This window comes from Ipomoea nil, unplaced genomic scaffold, assembly GCF_001879475.1.
Source record: "Ipomoea nil cultivar Tokyo-kokei standard unplaced genomic scaffold, Asagao_1.1 scaffold1509, whole genome shotgun sequence".
In the NCBI taxonomy this organism is placed as follows: domain Eukaryota; kingdom Viridiplantae; phylum Streptophyta; class Magnoliopsida; order Solanales; family Convolvulaceae; genus Ipomoea; species Ipomoea nil.
The window spans coordinates 1522953-1537780 of record NW_017617937.1 but is presented as its reverse complement, the minus strand read 5'-3'; the positions used below and the strand labels follow the sequence as shown (position 1 = coordinate 1537780).

General features: G+C 37.3%; 1 protein-coding gene across 2 annotated transcripts; it reads right to left on the bottom strand.

Annotated features, from left to right (window-relative positions):
- Window positions 1–3808: 3808 nt before the first annotated feature.
- LOC109189027 (DNA polymerase alpha catalytic subunit) lies at window positions 3809–13812 on the bottom strand. Of its 2 annotated transcripts, XM_019339721.1 has the most exons (31): window positions 12511–13809; window positions 12173–12343; window positions 12008–12091; window positions 11821–11895; window positions 11554–11618; window positions 11209–11299; window positions 10931–11113; window positions 10558–10721; window positions 10314–10428; window positions 9786–9965; window positions 9583–9696; window positions 9074–9193; window positions 8655–8978; window positions 8417–8509; window positions 7826–7944; window positions 7330–7402; window positions 7177–7233; window positions 6970–7062; window positions 6731–6853; window positions 6532–6629; window positions 6403–6448; window positions 5990–6103; window positions 5811–5894; window positions 5562–5675; window positions 5388–5477; window positions 5207–5283; window positions 4849–5068; window positions 4672–4725; window positions 4462–4581; window positions 4289–4363; window positions 3809–4069 (listed from the first exon to the last, which is right to left on the bottom strand). In XM_019339721.1, exons 1-31 carry the CDS (start codon window positions 13675–13677, stop codon window positions 3920–3922), a joined length of 4653 nt encoding a protein of 1550 aa, XP_019195266.1. In that variant the 5' UTR covers window positions 13678–13809; the 3' UTR covers window positions 3809–3919. The 2 variants fall into 2 exon arrangements, with proteins under 2 accessions (XP_019195266.1, XP_019195267.1); XM_019339722.1 differs by lacking the exons at window positions 3809–4069; window positions 4289–4363; window positions 4462–4581; ... (1 more) ...; window positions 4849–5068; window positions 5207–5283 and having other exon boundaries at window positions 5397–5477; window positions 5596–5675; window positions 12511–13812.
- Between the last annotated feature and the right edge of the window lie 1016 nt (window positions 13813–14828).

Genomic DNA, 14828 nt, shown 5'->3' with positions numbered 1-14828 from the left:
ATTTAAATATTTAACAGTCACTAGTATAAAAAATATCAATAAAATCGAATAATATGCGTCTAAAGTTTAAACTTTGGACTAGTATCTGATACTCATAAAGAGCTCAATCCCCACATTAAATATAACTTTCACATTACAATTGTCGAGTTTCAATCATATGTCTTGCCTAACAACTAGTCAAGTAGTATATTATAATTGGTAAAACTATAAGTATGATTAAGACATAAGAGGAAGATTCATAAGCACATGGTGGCAAAGGCATATTTGAGAGGGTGAGGTCAGGGTTGGTGTGCCAGCGAGACTTTTGGAGGATGCAAATGCATGCATGTTAGTTGACCAGACCCGGCGCTACGTAAAGTGACAAACTGACAACAGTTAATAATAAAATTTTTCGTTTTTGGGTTGATAGTTTCAGCCCATTTCAAATGGGCTTTAAGAGCCCATAATAAAAAATATTTCAAAGTTTACTCCACCTCCTCAGTTGAATTTCAAATCAATGCATATACCTAAGCTTTAAAAAAAAAATAAAAAAAAAAATCAAATAGATCAGTCAGCTGCGCACTAAATTATAATTGGGTCATCGAATTAAAAAAGAATACAATTGGATCTCTGAACAACGTAAATTCATGCAATTCAATCCAAATTGACTTGTGTACCTGAAAGGCGGTTACCGAATTTAAAAATATTTATTAATAATTATAAATATAAAATAAATAAATAAATAAATAAATAAATAAACCTTTGTCTCCGCCGCTTCTTCGTCTCCGGCGGAGACGAAGGGGTGGCGACCAGGGAGACTGTCTGAGACGAAGATCCCTTCGTCTCTACCGGAGACGAAGAAGACTTCTTCGTCTCCGGCGAAGATGACGTACTTTTTTATTTTTATTTTTTAAATTTTAGATGTTTTTATTTAACATTATTTTTTAAAAAATAAATAAATAAATTCGGTAACCGTCTTTACAGGTAAATAGGTCATTTTTGGAATGAATTGCATGAGTTTGCGTTATTCAGAGACTCAATTGCATTCTTTTTTAGTTTGATGGCCTAATTGCAATTGAGTAGCCTATTTGACCCTTATTCTTTAAAAAATAAAATAAAAAAAAATCAATGCATATTCTAATGTGATTCACACTCTAATATAAACTATGTTTTAAGATCCACTTTTAAGGTTAACCTGGAAACAAATTACATCATTAATTGTGATTCACATTCTAATATAAACTATGTTTTAAGATCCACTTTTAAGGTTAACCTGGAAACAAATTACATCATTAATCGTGATTCACATTTTAATATAAACTACTCCGTAGTATTTTCACATGTGCATTACACGAAATGGATTTGATATACTATTTTAAGAATATTTAGATTGATATTATAACAACGAATATTATATAGTGCAATTGACGAAATGTGTTGTATCGATTATGGATTTTTTTTTTTATGTTATCCTTGTTTGAATTTGATCAAATAATTGCACAATTACCTGTGCAATGTACCGATGAATTTTTTTATTATATATATTTATATAATAAAATTAAAACCAAGCATGTAGTGACCTCTCTCATATGAGGTCATGAGATTGAGCCTCAGAGCATCCACATTAGTTGGGAAGAATGTGGGGATAATGTAAGAGTGATTAGGAAAGAGAATGGGGGAGGGGAGAGAAAAAAAAATAGAAAATTGATTTTAAAAAAAAAAATTAATGCTGTCAGGCGCGCCTGACGCACCACCGCCACGTGCCCGGCTTTTGCCCAGGCTGTGCGCGTCTTCTTCTTTTATTTTTTTATTAAATATTTTTGACATTATGCCTTCATTTGCAGGAGAATTATTTTTGAATTATCCCCACCCCACATTAGCTATTAACTCTAGTTGGAAAGAATTCAAACTGAAATAACTCCATATTATCCACTAGTGTGGATGCTCTAGTAGAAGTATTGTTGACCTCTTTGTACTTTAATTGGTTTAGAACTTTACTAAAAATCCTCTTTGTACTTTAATTGGTTTAGAACTTTACTAAAAATCAGAGGTCTGACCGTCTGAGCTACATCGGCTGGAAAAAGAGGAGATATTGAATTGGCGGAACCAGTACTTGTTAAGGGCAGGGCGTGAGGTGCTTCTAAAAACAATGCTCCAAAGTTTACCGAATTATGCTATGAATGTTTTCCTCCTTCCGAAGGGGTTGTGTATTGAGATTGAACGCCTTATGAATTCCTTTTGGTGGGGTTGTGAGCGTAGGGAACGAGGGGGAATAAGGTGGAGTACTTGGGGGGACTTATGTAGGCCAAAGCAACTTGGGGGAATGGGTTTCCGTAGTGTCCGGGAAATGAATATGGCTATGTTGGGAAAGCAAGGGTGGAAGTTTATGACAAACCCAAATGCTTTGGTCACTCGTGTCTTTAAAGCAAAGTATTTCCCGGTTTGCTCTTTCCTTGAAGCATGTTTGGGCTCAAACCCCTCTTTTGTATGGTCTAGTATTTGGGAAACTAGGAGCTTATTGGGTAAGGGAGTGAGGTGGCGAGTTGGAGATGGAAACACTATTCGTGTATGGGGGGACCCTTGTAATCAGGTTCGGGTGTTGAACAAAACCCTGCTGTCCATTCTCTCTTTAGGTTGGGGTCAAAGTCGTGGGATCATGAGCTATTATGTGACATTTTTTTGTGAGCGGGATGTGTATCAAATAATGAGCGTCCCAATTCCTACTTTGAGTGCTCATGATTCTATTTTCTGGAGGGGAGATGAGAGAGGGGAATATTCGGTAAAGAGCGCATATAGGATAGCCTCGGGTGAGATGGGGGAGGCTAGTACGGTGTGGTTGGTTCTGTGGAAATTGAATATCCCACCAAAAATGAAATGTTTTTTCTGGAGCCTATGCACCTTACCGGCTTCCTACAAAAGATGCTTTGTCAGCCAAAAGGGTTCCTTGTGATCTTGTGTGTCCTCTATGTGGCCTGGAAAACGAAAGTATTATTCATCTCTTTGCTAACTGTGTCTTTGCTCGTTAGTGTTGGCATGTTGTCAATGACCAATGGGCTCTATCTTATGCTGATACGCTTGAGGGGTGGCTCGAGGAAATGTGGACGAGTCTGGCCAAGAAAACGCTTGAACGAGTCGTACCGATATGCTATGCGCTTTGGGAGAACAGGAACTCAATGGTTTGGCAACAACAAATGATACCTCCAGTAGCTTTGGTACAGCAAACTATGTCTTTCCTATCCAACTGGAAGGATGTCCGCAAGCACCCAAACAGTCCCTCTCAAAGCACGATGGCCACTGCAGATCACCTACTCCCCCAGGGGGCTGTGCGAATTTCTGTTGATGCTGCCTTAGTGTGATAATATATGCTAAGGACGGTCTGTATGTTGTGCGCGAAGCTGAAGCGTTAGCCGCTCGAGAAACTCTTAGCTGGTTAAAGGAACATGGATGGCAGCGATTTGTGCTTGAGACGGATGCCCAAACAGTAACGAGAGCCGCCAATGCTGGTCCAACAAAGACGCCGTTTGGATTCATTGTTGAAGAGATCTGCACTTTGCTTCGTCTTATGCCCTTTACGGTATTTCATTTTGTGCCTCGAGCCCATAATATGATTCACTCTTTAGCTAAACATGCTTTACCGTATAAGGGGATGACGTGTTTGAATCTTTTGACTATGTTCCCCGCTTTATTTCTACTCATTGTGTTTGAACTGGGATTTTTTAATATATTCTGATTGTTTTTGGGTTTCAAAAAAAAAAAAAAAAAAAAAAAAAAAAAAGGTGTAAACCCATGAATCAAGCACACCCTTAGTTAAAATGTATCTACTCTAAGGTAATAAAAAAAATTGCAATTCTTATGATTAGTTTTTGTTGAGCCAAGGTAACCATTTAATATGGAGGTGTTACAAACGTCAATATATATATACATGCACACTATACACAGATCAAATATCCACCGTCAAGCTCTTCAGCTGCACCCATCCATAAGCGCACCTGTCGCGCAACTTCTCCACTGTAGATGCTGCTACCTCAACCAGAGGCCGGATATTAGCTACTTCCTTCTCCACTTGCATTTTCATGTTAATATCCACCACCTGCATCTCCACATACCATCCACATTAATATTTAATCATCTGACTATCACTCATTTTCAATTAGTCATCAACTTTTAAAGCTACAAAATTTAATATTTAAGTATTGAATCATTTCTAATTGTAATTCATCGTTAGCTTTTCCCTCTCTGTGTGAATCGTTAAAATATGACAAAATTTGATACTTTAAAAGTAAAAGACTAAATTAGAAAGGAGTAAGACCTTATTGATGCATCGCTCAGTGTCCAAAATGTGGCAGAAATATGAAAGCTGTTTGTACAGATCACCTTCTGTATACTGGGAAGCAATGCATTTTACATATTTCATCAGTAATGGTAGATTGGTAGGGGCATTCAAAATGAAAGCTTGATAGTAAATAAGGTTTCCAAGAATACCTTTCTTAGGAGATGCCCTTCGCAACGAGGATAGTTTGGACAAACAGTTCCAGGCTCTGAGCCGCCAATTACACGCAGGTTCAGGCTGCGGCTAGTGTAGTTGCAGGTTTCATCGTCGCACTGATATAATTCAGTGTTAGGATGGATTGCTACCTTCAAATGGCAATTTTAATATAAAGATTGAATTTTTTTAAGGTAGAAAGTGCATACCAACATTATTCCTTTGTAATATGTTGAAACAAACCTCTCAGCTTGCCTCTTCACCTGCCAGAATCAAGTAAATAAAGAAACTCATGCCCACATTTCTTAGCAGTGGAGTAGTGTAGTCCAGTGTATGTCCGTTTCTGAGTTTTTTATAGGGAGGGGAGTGCAGTAAAAGATTTTTACCTGGTTTGCTAATAAAGCAGACGACAGTTTACCCACAGCAGCCTCCTCTGGGCATTTAGGGCAGGTTAATTTGTGCCAAAACTCAATGGAGGGTCTTTCTGCTTGCGGGTCTGTTGGCTTCTGACTTATGGACGAACATATGGAGTTAAATATGGGCGGACATTCAAGGGAAGAAGAGCAGCCAGGGCATGCCAAGACCAACGGTTCACAACCTCGATATCTGCAAGTTTGATCATGAAAGGCATGTGTCAATACTTGCACCAAAACAATTTTCTTTGTTCAACTAAAAAATCGTATAGAAATGTTCATGCTGTCTGTTGAGTTGCATAAAATACTTTGTAGGCAATAAATTGATTACCTTTCCTCATCATCTACTGCACTCAAGAGTGAACTTGAAGGATCATCTTTGACATCATTGCTTGATTTGTTTTGGAACTGAAAAAGATCCCACAAGTTATGATATAGTATAAGTGGAAAACAAATACAGAAATGATAACAAGCCATAAACCAATGGTTTTGGAAGAAAAATAGTGATTTACCTTGGATGGATCAAGACCTAAGCAATCAGCCAAATGAGCAGGGCTGGTTCCCTGAACTGATGCACAGAGACGTGATACCACAGGATGTATCTGCAATATTGACGGTTTCAGTATGGAAACCAGGAGAATGCATTATGTAAAGAACCAAGTGAAATGCCTCATTAGTATAAACACCTGTTGTGCAAGGTAATAATCAATGTCAACTATCCATTTCTCATTGTCATTCTTCAGCTCATCAGGATGCCTTGCCCGCTGAGCAATCCCCACAGAGCTACCCGAATGATTTCCCTATTGACATAAAGTAGAAGCCAACATTCAAGAATTGTACATAACAGGAATCCAACAAAGCTGGAGTTCACTGTAAATGGCACTGACAAGAAAAAATATAGGAAAAAAGGATAACAGCAGTTGCGTGTGGCAAACCTGCTCACAGCAGATGATATATGGTACAGTATCACCAGCAGAGCAGCCAGTAATATAACCACTTTTCTTCAACCTAAGTGCTACCTATAGACAATACAAGAAAGAAAATGTATAAAATTGAAAGTCAGGCTATATGTATGAAAAGTCTTGGAAAAATAGATAGGCATTAACAGACTTACTTCAACATGAGGTTGATTCTTTGAATCAGGATATGCTTCAGGTGGTTTAGTTAATGATTTGGTGATTATATACTTCTCCAGTTCTATTTGCCCATTCCTCATATCCTCTTGTACCTGAAATGCAAGTACTGAATCTATTAGATTTAATATTACAAAGCCTGGCCATTACGCCAAAATAGAAATGGACTATAGGCCTCCCTGATGCTGGAATTTGGTAAAGTGACCTATTAAAACAGTTAAATGGGACAAATAAAATGTGGGTGGAGTACAAGTTTCCACTAATCATTGCCATATTCATCTTCTCATGAGATTTTGTTTGTTGGAACAAGATTTAGACCGAATAATGCAAAAACTTGTAATTACAACTTAGAGAATCCCCGTGTTTAATTCTGATATTTCACATACAACATTACCTTAATTAAAGCATTATGAATTGACTCAACAACATCTTCACAAGATCTGCAAGCAGTAAATCACCAGATCATCTTTTGTAACTGAAGACTGAAAGACAGAAGAGTTCAGTAGTTCACAAAGATATGTACCCTCCAGATAGTATTTGACTGAGACAGAAGTCTCCCAATTCCTTTGATAGCAAGCTCCAGTCACGACGAACCATATCAAGACCTTTCTTTTCAATTACCTGTGGATGGCATAGCAATATAGTGACAAGCTGGTAGTTGTAATTAATTCCAACAAGCATAGTGTTAACTTAATAAAAATGTATTCAAGTATAATTGCTACCTCATAAGGTGTTCCATCCTTAAATTGTACTTTTACAGCAGCATATTTCTTTTTCTTGAGTAGCAGCATCCTTTTGTACAAACCATCAAGATCAATTTCCAAACATTTATATTTCTTGTTAACCTACAAAAGAAAAGTGATTCACATATCACAAAAAGGCTGAGAACAAATTTAAACAAAAACCCAAATTTACCAAGAAAATGAATGTCATCTCAAAAATCAAGACTAACAGAACATGCCTTTTCAATGACTTTCCTTGCTATTGATTTTGCTTTTGGAATATCATCAAGCCCACTATTAATCATAATTGAATCTGTATCACCGTAAATAACCTGAACAATTGGAAAAAACAAAACAAAACAAAAAAAAAAAAAAAAAAAAAAAAAAGATGTTCAGGGAATAATGCTAACAGAATTTTTATTTTTTTTTAAACCACTAAATGTTACCTCTAAGTTCAGTATATTCTGGACAAGGTCAACCGTACTCTGCAGTATCTCTCTTCCCTACAGAAAAGCAGGGTCAGTCAACCTCACAGACAGCAATATTTACTACTGGAATATATAAGCAAATAGAAGGTTGGCAAAGCACATATTTCTTGCCTGTTGTGTTATCATCTCTGCTAGAGGCTTAGCATAAAATCTAGAATTGGAGAACCCAAGGCAACCATACATGCTGCATCAGAAATGGTTAAGTCAGAGAACTGAAACTCCAAGACAACTATGATGGCAAGTGAACTAAGCATTAAACAAATAATTCACTCTAAGGATAAATTTCAATTTGGTTCGTTGAGCATGATTTGTGTTAGGATTGTGAGATTAGGCTTGGAAAGTCTTGGTCTCAAATTCATAGGGAAGGTTTGGCTTAAATGTATAGTTAGTTTACATACTTGCATAGGTAGAATTGAGTTGTTTTTTTATTTCTTAAAACTAGAAGGAACTTCAGATAATTTATTAATCCAGTTCTCAAATCATACTGAATAACTGATTTATTATGTCATTGGACTCCTGCTCAAAATTTGAGCTCGAATCAAAACACAGCTCAAATAAAGCCTAAAGATGAGAGGTTAACCTTGAGGCAAAATGACCAGACAAATACCTGTTTGCTGTCAATTTGAGTGCTTGTTGTTGTATGTCAAACCGCTGGGCTTGAAGGCCTGATGCTGTTTTCAATGATGCTTTTGCCTGTCTTCTCCTCTCAACTAAGTTTTTAAGCAACTAAATACATGCAGAAAAAAGGTTCAGAAAGAGAAAGAAGGAAACCTTTTTTTTCAACAAAATACTCAAGAATGAAGTAGAACAGGGTTTTCTTTAATATTTTGGTGGGATGGTACATTATCCAAATCACAGGTTATACACATTACAAGATATGACCAAATCTACACCAAAATCAGTAGATCACCCCTAAGGTTTCCTTTAGGTGCAGCAAAATAAAGACAATCTTGAAATGCATGTTTATTGCAAAAAGTTCAATAATATTTAGTCCTTGCTCACACACTTGTTTAGAGTTTCCAGTATTACATATGATATCAGACAGTCGGTGCACATACACATCACATCATTAGACTCCATAAAAGAAATAACTCAAATCACACAGATATCTTCAATAAAGGACTTTGGTATCATATTTTTCAGATTCAAATCTCCATTTCTCAAGTATAAATACCAATAGCAATACCAGGTGCTTTACCTTTGGTAGGACTCCAGTTTCTTTACTGGATGGTAAAGAAGGAACCAATCCATCATGAGATCTTTCAACAGTGGTGAAACAAATATTGTATTCCTGAAAGAAAAGAGAGTGAGATTCTTACACCACCTTTTCAACCAGGGAATGGAGATCCAGGAGTACTTATCTTTTCAGAAGAAAAGAGATTAGGAGGGATTAAATAGAGAAATGGGGTGGGGGAGACCAATGAATATAAGGTTACCTGAATAATAGATGGGTACAGACTGTTGAAGTCCAGTAACAATATGTATTTATCGTATAACCCTCGTTTTGGCTCCAAAACCAAACCTCCTGAGTAGGCAGGTCCCTTTTTGGTTTTCCCAGTCTCAATCTCTGGGGGCTCATTTCCAAAACTTGGGTCCTCAATGTTGATTTCATCAGTTTCTATTCCATCACCACCATGGTTTTGTTTACGCTTTGTCAACTTTAATTCCTTTGTTTTAGAATAAAACTTGTCTGGCACTATGAATTTCTTACTGTGGAATTCATGCAACAATAAATATTCCACTCTTTGGGCCCTAGCCCCCTGAAATTTTATAAATATTTGTTAATTAACTATGATGTATACATGGATGTTCATTTGAGAAGAGCTACAGTTGAAAGGGTGATACAATGATTCACCTGGAGAGTTTTACACCAAAGGTTACCACTAATATTAGTTAGCTGACGAGTGAGTGGAAGAACACTCAAATGAAACATGAGTTCCATTGACAGCCATGCATCTGTTTCTCCATATTCAATCTGCAAAATCACATAAGCTGTAAGGCACAATGAAATTCTCAGCAAAAAGTTATATTATTATGACAAAATTGAGCATTCTAAATAGAAAACATCCGGCTCATCCCTGTGACATGAAACTAGATACGTACTCCACTATCTCAGTTAAAGGGCTACTTCATGCATAATACTTCAAATTCTCAAAATTAATAGGCTCCTTATACTTGTTAACACTATCACCAGGGACCTCATGCAATAGTGAGCAACATTAAAAGCTAGCCTACAAATTAGGCAATCAAGAGATGGTCCAAGTAGGCTCACTTTTCTCTCTCTTGATAATGCAGTCAAACAAGATCTCTTGTGCTGATTCAGAAAGATAACCACAAATGCATCAAACAGAAATGAGAACTCACTAGTTTCATAAGCGAGTCAGAAGCCTGAAACATTTGAGGAACATCATGTGGAGAAATTTCCTTGCGATCTTTATTTAGCAGATTCTTTGTGAGATGTGTCAAGGAATAGCTAACCTGAAAGCAAGTATTATATAATAGTTACACACTATAATAAATATCAAAACATAGCAAGAAACAAATAATTTAGTTTATAGAAATCCTACCTCTCTTAATAAGTCACGAGAACATAAAAATGTATCACACAGGATACGCCCTGAAATACAAGACATGATCCCTGGACTTGCTCCAGAGCCAAAAATGTTACTTCCTTTAGTAAGCTTAGGCATGGCAGAACGTTTAAGACGGCCAACTTTTGACCACATGTTGCTTGGTACTCTGCATGCCTGCATGATAATGTAAGAAATTCTGAGCATCCTAGCATAACGCTTTGGAAAGATCCATAAATATACAATGGTAAAAATATGCCTGCAATAGCATCAGCCCCTTTAATTAGATAACATCAGACTTTGGAAAAGGTTTAAAGTGTGTCAAAGCATTTTTGTCATGGGTGACAGACAATGCACCAATGGCCCCATGCATCAATAAACAATTTGGAACAGAATCCATTTCGTGAGTAAAAAGGAAATTTTTTTGAAAATGAAATACTCTTGTTTTTTCTTGCAATCAAACCTTATCTATTTATAACAGGAATCAGTATGCAGTAAATTTGAGCATTTAAGGCATACACAAACCTGAACTCTATGAAGCAGTACATCCAGATCAAACCCAGATATATTGTGCCCAACAAGCACATCACTATCCAATTTGTGTAACTCAATCATCAAACGGTTCAACAAAGCTCTTTCACTGGTATTTCAAAGAGAATCCATAGTCAAGAACTTAAATTACAACAGCAGGAAAGACTAGAGAGAATATGGAAACATAGATATAAAAGCTTGTCAATAGAAAATAATTCTATCTGTAGGCTGAACTTGCCTGCTTTCAAAACTAATAATATTAGTTCCAGCTTTTGTATTTCTATCTGTTGCTTCCTTGGTAAATCCCATTGGAAATATGCTTCCCTCGAGCTTCCGCACAACAGTAAAATGAGAAAGCATCCCCAGTCTTGTTAATTCAGAGGTTAAAGTTGGAGCATCAATCTGAAAGGGATATGGTGAATGCATTCAGTTGCCTTTAGCAAAATTCAACTTAATTCTTACAGTTTGCAGTAAACCGCAGAAGTGGTTATGACCTATGTACTAGCACTACTATGCAAACATAAATTATAAGTGGGGAAAAAACAAAAATATGTAGCTAGTTTGATTCATCATAATCAGAAGAAGCAAGTAACAAGTAAAATAGATTGTACCTTGGCCTTGTGACAACAGACAACAGATGCAGATACAATTTCATTGACATTTTGTTTTTCATTGATAACAGTCTTCACATTTATTGCTGCAACAACCACTGGAGGAATCTCTGGAATGTTCTCTTTGAGGACTTGGATGTCCTTTGGACTATCCAAAGTAACCTCAAATTTACACCAGCTTACCTGTGCAGATTGTAAAACATATATTTACTTATATAGCCTGTGAAAACTACAATTCAATAACATAAATGGGGGATAAGTAGCTTTTGAGGCCTCACACGTTGAGGGGTTGGACAGCTAGCAAACTTTGAAATTGATAACCAGGAAGGACCCTTGATTTCCCTCTTCACAAGAAAGAGCTCGAGTGCACTGCAAATAGTGAAAATACATTGGAGTCAAGCAGCAGAGGATAGTCGACACACATACAGAACATTTTACAGATACAGGCATTCATTCCTAATCTGGGAGCAGATAAACAATCCAAATTTCAAGGCAAGAAATTTTTATAGCATACTTTGCATATCAATCTTTTCCAAAGATTAATGCAGGCATGAGATGCTAGAATAAAGAGAGATGCTGATAGAAAAGTTTCAATCTCTGGCATATTTGCACAAACCAAGTACCTGCTATGGGTGCCAAGTAAAGCACAAAAGTTTTCTCCCTTGAGATCTGGTGGAAGTGGTGGGTCCTGGAATAAGAAAGTTCAAATATGGTCATGCATACCCGAACATAACTACTGCTAACTACTAGAAAAGCCAGACTTTGTCAATTTCTTTTGAGATTTGTCAGAACTAAGAGCAGGCTTCATTGTTTTAAATCAAGCCAAGTTCTGCTCTGATAACCACTGAAAAATATAGCAAATATAGCAAATATGAGACTTATATATATACCTTGAATGGATAGTTAATCTTAAGGACATAATTCTCCCCGTGAGGTATGTCAGACCTTTCAAATGCATAATTTCGCTGCAAAATGATAGTAGTAGAACAAAGTAAATAGCCAGCAAAACACTACAACAGGATGAGGATATTGTAATTGTCACAAAGTATCAGATTTGCAAGTTGTGTCCTCAAAAACCTTAACAGGTGCCATGCTAAAACTCGAGACATTGCGTTCCACCAACTGTTTCGTCAATTCTGTTTTCAGTTCTGATGCCATCTCCTAACAGCAAGAAAATATACAATTAGCAAGAAGTACAAGAACTGAGCATACAAGGAAAAGCATGTCATTTGATGTAATTACATGAAGCTGGCTACGAAAAGTGGCAGCAGAAATTTGAGATTCTTTAACATCGCTCTCTAGCTTCAAGATTGCATCTTTGGGAAATAAAGTGCTACTTGGGATTGCATAAACACATCTATGCATGTTCCTTACAATCACACAACAACTGTGATATCTACCTCCTGCTTTAACCTGAAAAACAATGACAGTTCAGATGTCAGCTACCAAGATACTAAGTTTGTATGGAAAATATCATAACCTAATTTAGTAACAAAATAATATAGCCATCAATTATTCAGGAGTAAACCACTGCAAAATGTGGAGTTGCTTCCAAAGCAAAAAGGAAGTCTCAAATGTACCTTCCCAAATAGATAAAGAATGCCTGAATTGGCTCCATAAAGCTCCTCATAAGCATCAAGTATGAAGAAAGGAAATGATCCATCAGATTCCAATTCCAAGTCTGAGGTTTCTTCAGCATTGACATGATTTAACCCAGAGCACTTTCCGGAACTCCTCACTGCTTGCCACTCTACGTTTGCACTTAAAGCAGAATCACTTTCCGCTTTAATTTTTGCATTGAGTGTAAACACCTTATCCTCCTGCATTGGATCTACCTTCACTTCAGCTTCACTTAACACATTCTCGTTGTCCCCAATTCCATTCACTGCAAAGTCACATGTTTCTACTCCTTTCTTCTCTTTCAAGTCGACATCGGAAGTGCTTACATTCTCAATTTTCTCCGGCAGAGTTTTTGGGTCACCCAAATGGGTGTTTTGCACATCATTCATCATAGACTCGCCAATTCTAACGCTCTCAACAATTGGCTGAACTTTCCTAGCTTCATCATTCACAATCGAATTTACACTGTCTATGATCGGCTTCTCAATTTTGGTAGGCAAAGGATTTGTATTCACTTTAATTGAACTAGCCGAATTCAAAGATAAAATAGAACTTCCCCTCCGTCTTTTTTCCCTATCAGCCTCGTCAGGAGCAAATTCAGCTATTACATCATCTACAATGCTATCACATGACAAATTTTTCGATGCATCATCTCTACTTTTCTTAAAAACTGAAGAAGTAAACATATTCGAAATCCGTTGCCTACCCATCAACGCTGCGGCAGCTGACAGTGCGGCCGATGGCTTTTTCGTAGGCTGCTCCTTCTTCTCTGATGTCTTCTTCTTCTTCCGCCTTTCTGTCTCTCCTTCGGAATCGTCAGAAGATTCAGGGAGCCCAGCAATAGACCAGTCCTCTTCCTGACCTTCATCCCCGTACCCTAGGCCATTATCATCGACGATGAACCCCCGAGCCTCTTCGCCCCGCTTCGCAACTAGGGCTTTGTACTCATCATCGTCAACTACGTCGTAGATCGGGTCCTCCATTTTGACTTGGAGCTCGACAGCCTCTCGGGAGCAGCGTTCGCCATTACGGATTGCTCTGAGACGCTCCAGCGCGCTAGCCCTCGCCGTCCCATTGCTTCCCCGGCTCCTCCGCCTTCCGGCTACAACTGAAGGATCGTCCGACATTCTCTCTCCCTCTCTCTAAACGCTTTGGGGCAATTTTCCACCTCGCTATTCCAAAAGCTCAGTCTCCAGATCTGAGTAGCAGAAATGTGGAATTGGCGGGCTAATGTAATGGCGGGAAGAAGTATTTTGGCGCCAAATGACGAAGCCCTAGCCCCCGCGTCGTAGTTCAAATTATTAATGGTTTATCAATTAAAATGCGCTCCCAAAATAATAATAATTGTAGTTGTCTATTACGGACTAATGTAAACTCAAATATTTATTAGTCTGATGATGAGAACGGTATAAATTGTATTAGATAAATAGTGATTTGTACAGATTGAGAGAAAATCATAGAAATATTAGGATTAGGAGTTATATGACTCAAATACAAAGAGTCTTAATACTCCCCTCAAACATATTTAATTGTTTCAATCCCAATAAAGAAATGAGGTTCACTAAAATCTCTAATCTTAAACGCAGCAGATAGCTCTTTTATCAAACGAATCACAAGATCATAATCACTTCCCATCACAAGTATATCATCAACATAGATAATATATATATATATATATATATATATATATATATATATATATATATATATATATATACACATACATACATTAGCAGAGTCCTGTGAATAGTATAATCGAGACATATCTGTTTTTTATGCTTGAAACCAACAAAAAGTAAAAACGTTTGAAAACAATTAAACCAAGCTATATGAGCCTGTTTTAAGCCATACAAAGAACGCTTAAGCAAGCAAACATGATTGGGTGAGTATCAATATAACCAGGTAGTTGTTTCAAATAAACAGTTCCAGACAAATTTCCATTTAATAAAGCATTATGAACATCAAGTTGTCTGATAACCCAACCTGAAGATAAAGCCAAAGAAAGAAGCGACTTGACAGTAGTGGATTTTACCACTGGACTGAGCGTATCAGAGAAATCCTGTACATGGACCTGGTTGAATCTTTTTGCTACCAATCTTGGCATGTGTCTCTCAATAGAACCATCTGCCTTTCGTTTAGTGCGGAATACCCACTTATATCCGATAACAGTCATATATGCCCGAGAGTGTACAAGACACCACGTTTGATTTTGTAGAAGAATATTGAATTCCTGGTCCATAGTCTGATAGTCTCATGCCACTCTAGATATTTTATTGCC

Coding starts and splice junctions, on each gene's coding strand:
- LOC109189027 (XM_019339721.1), bottom strand. CDS start 13,677: ATGTCGGACGATCCTTCAGTTGTAGCCGGAAGGCGGAGGAGCCGGGGA. Junction 11,114..11,208: donor GCTGTCCAACCCCTCAACGT/GTGAGGCCTCAA, acceptor CAATCTGCACAG/GTAAGCTGGTGTAAATTTGA. Junction 5,676..5,810: donor ATATCATCTGCTGTGAGCAG/GTTTGCCACACG, acceptor TTATGTCAATAG/GGAAATCATTCGGGTAGCTC.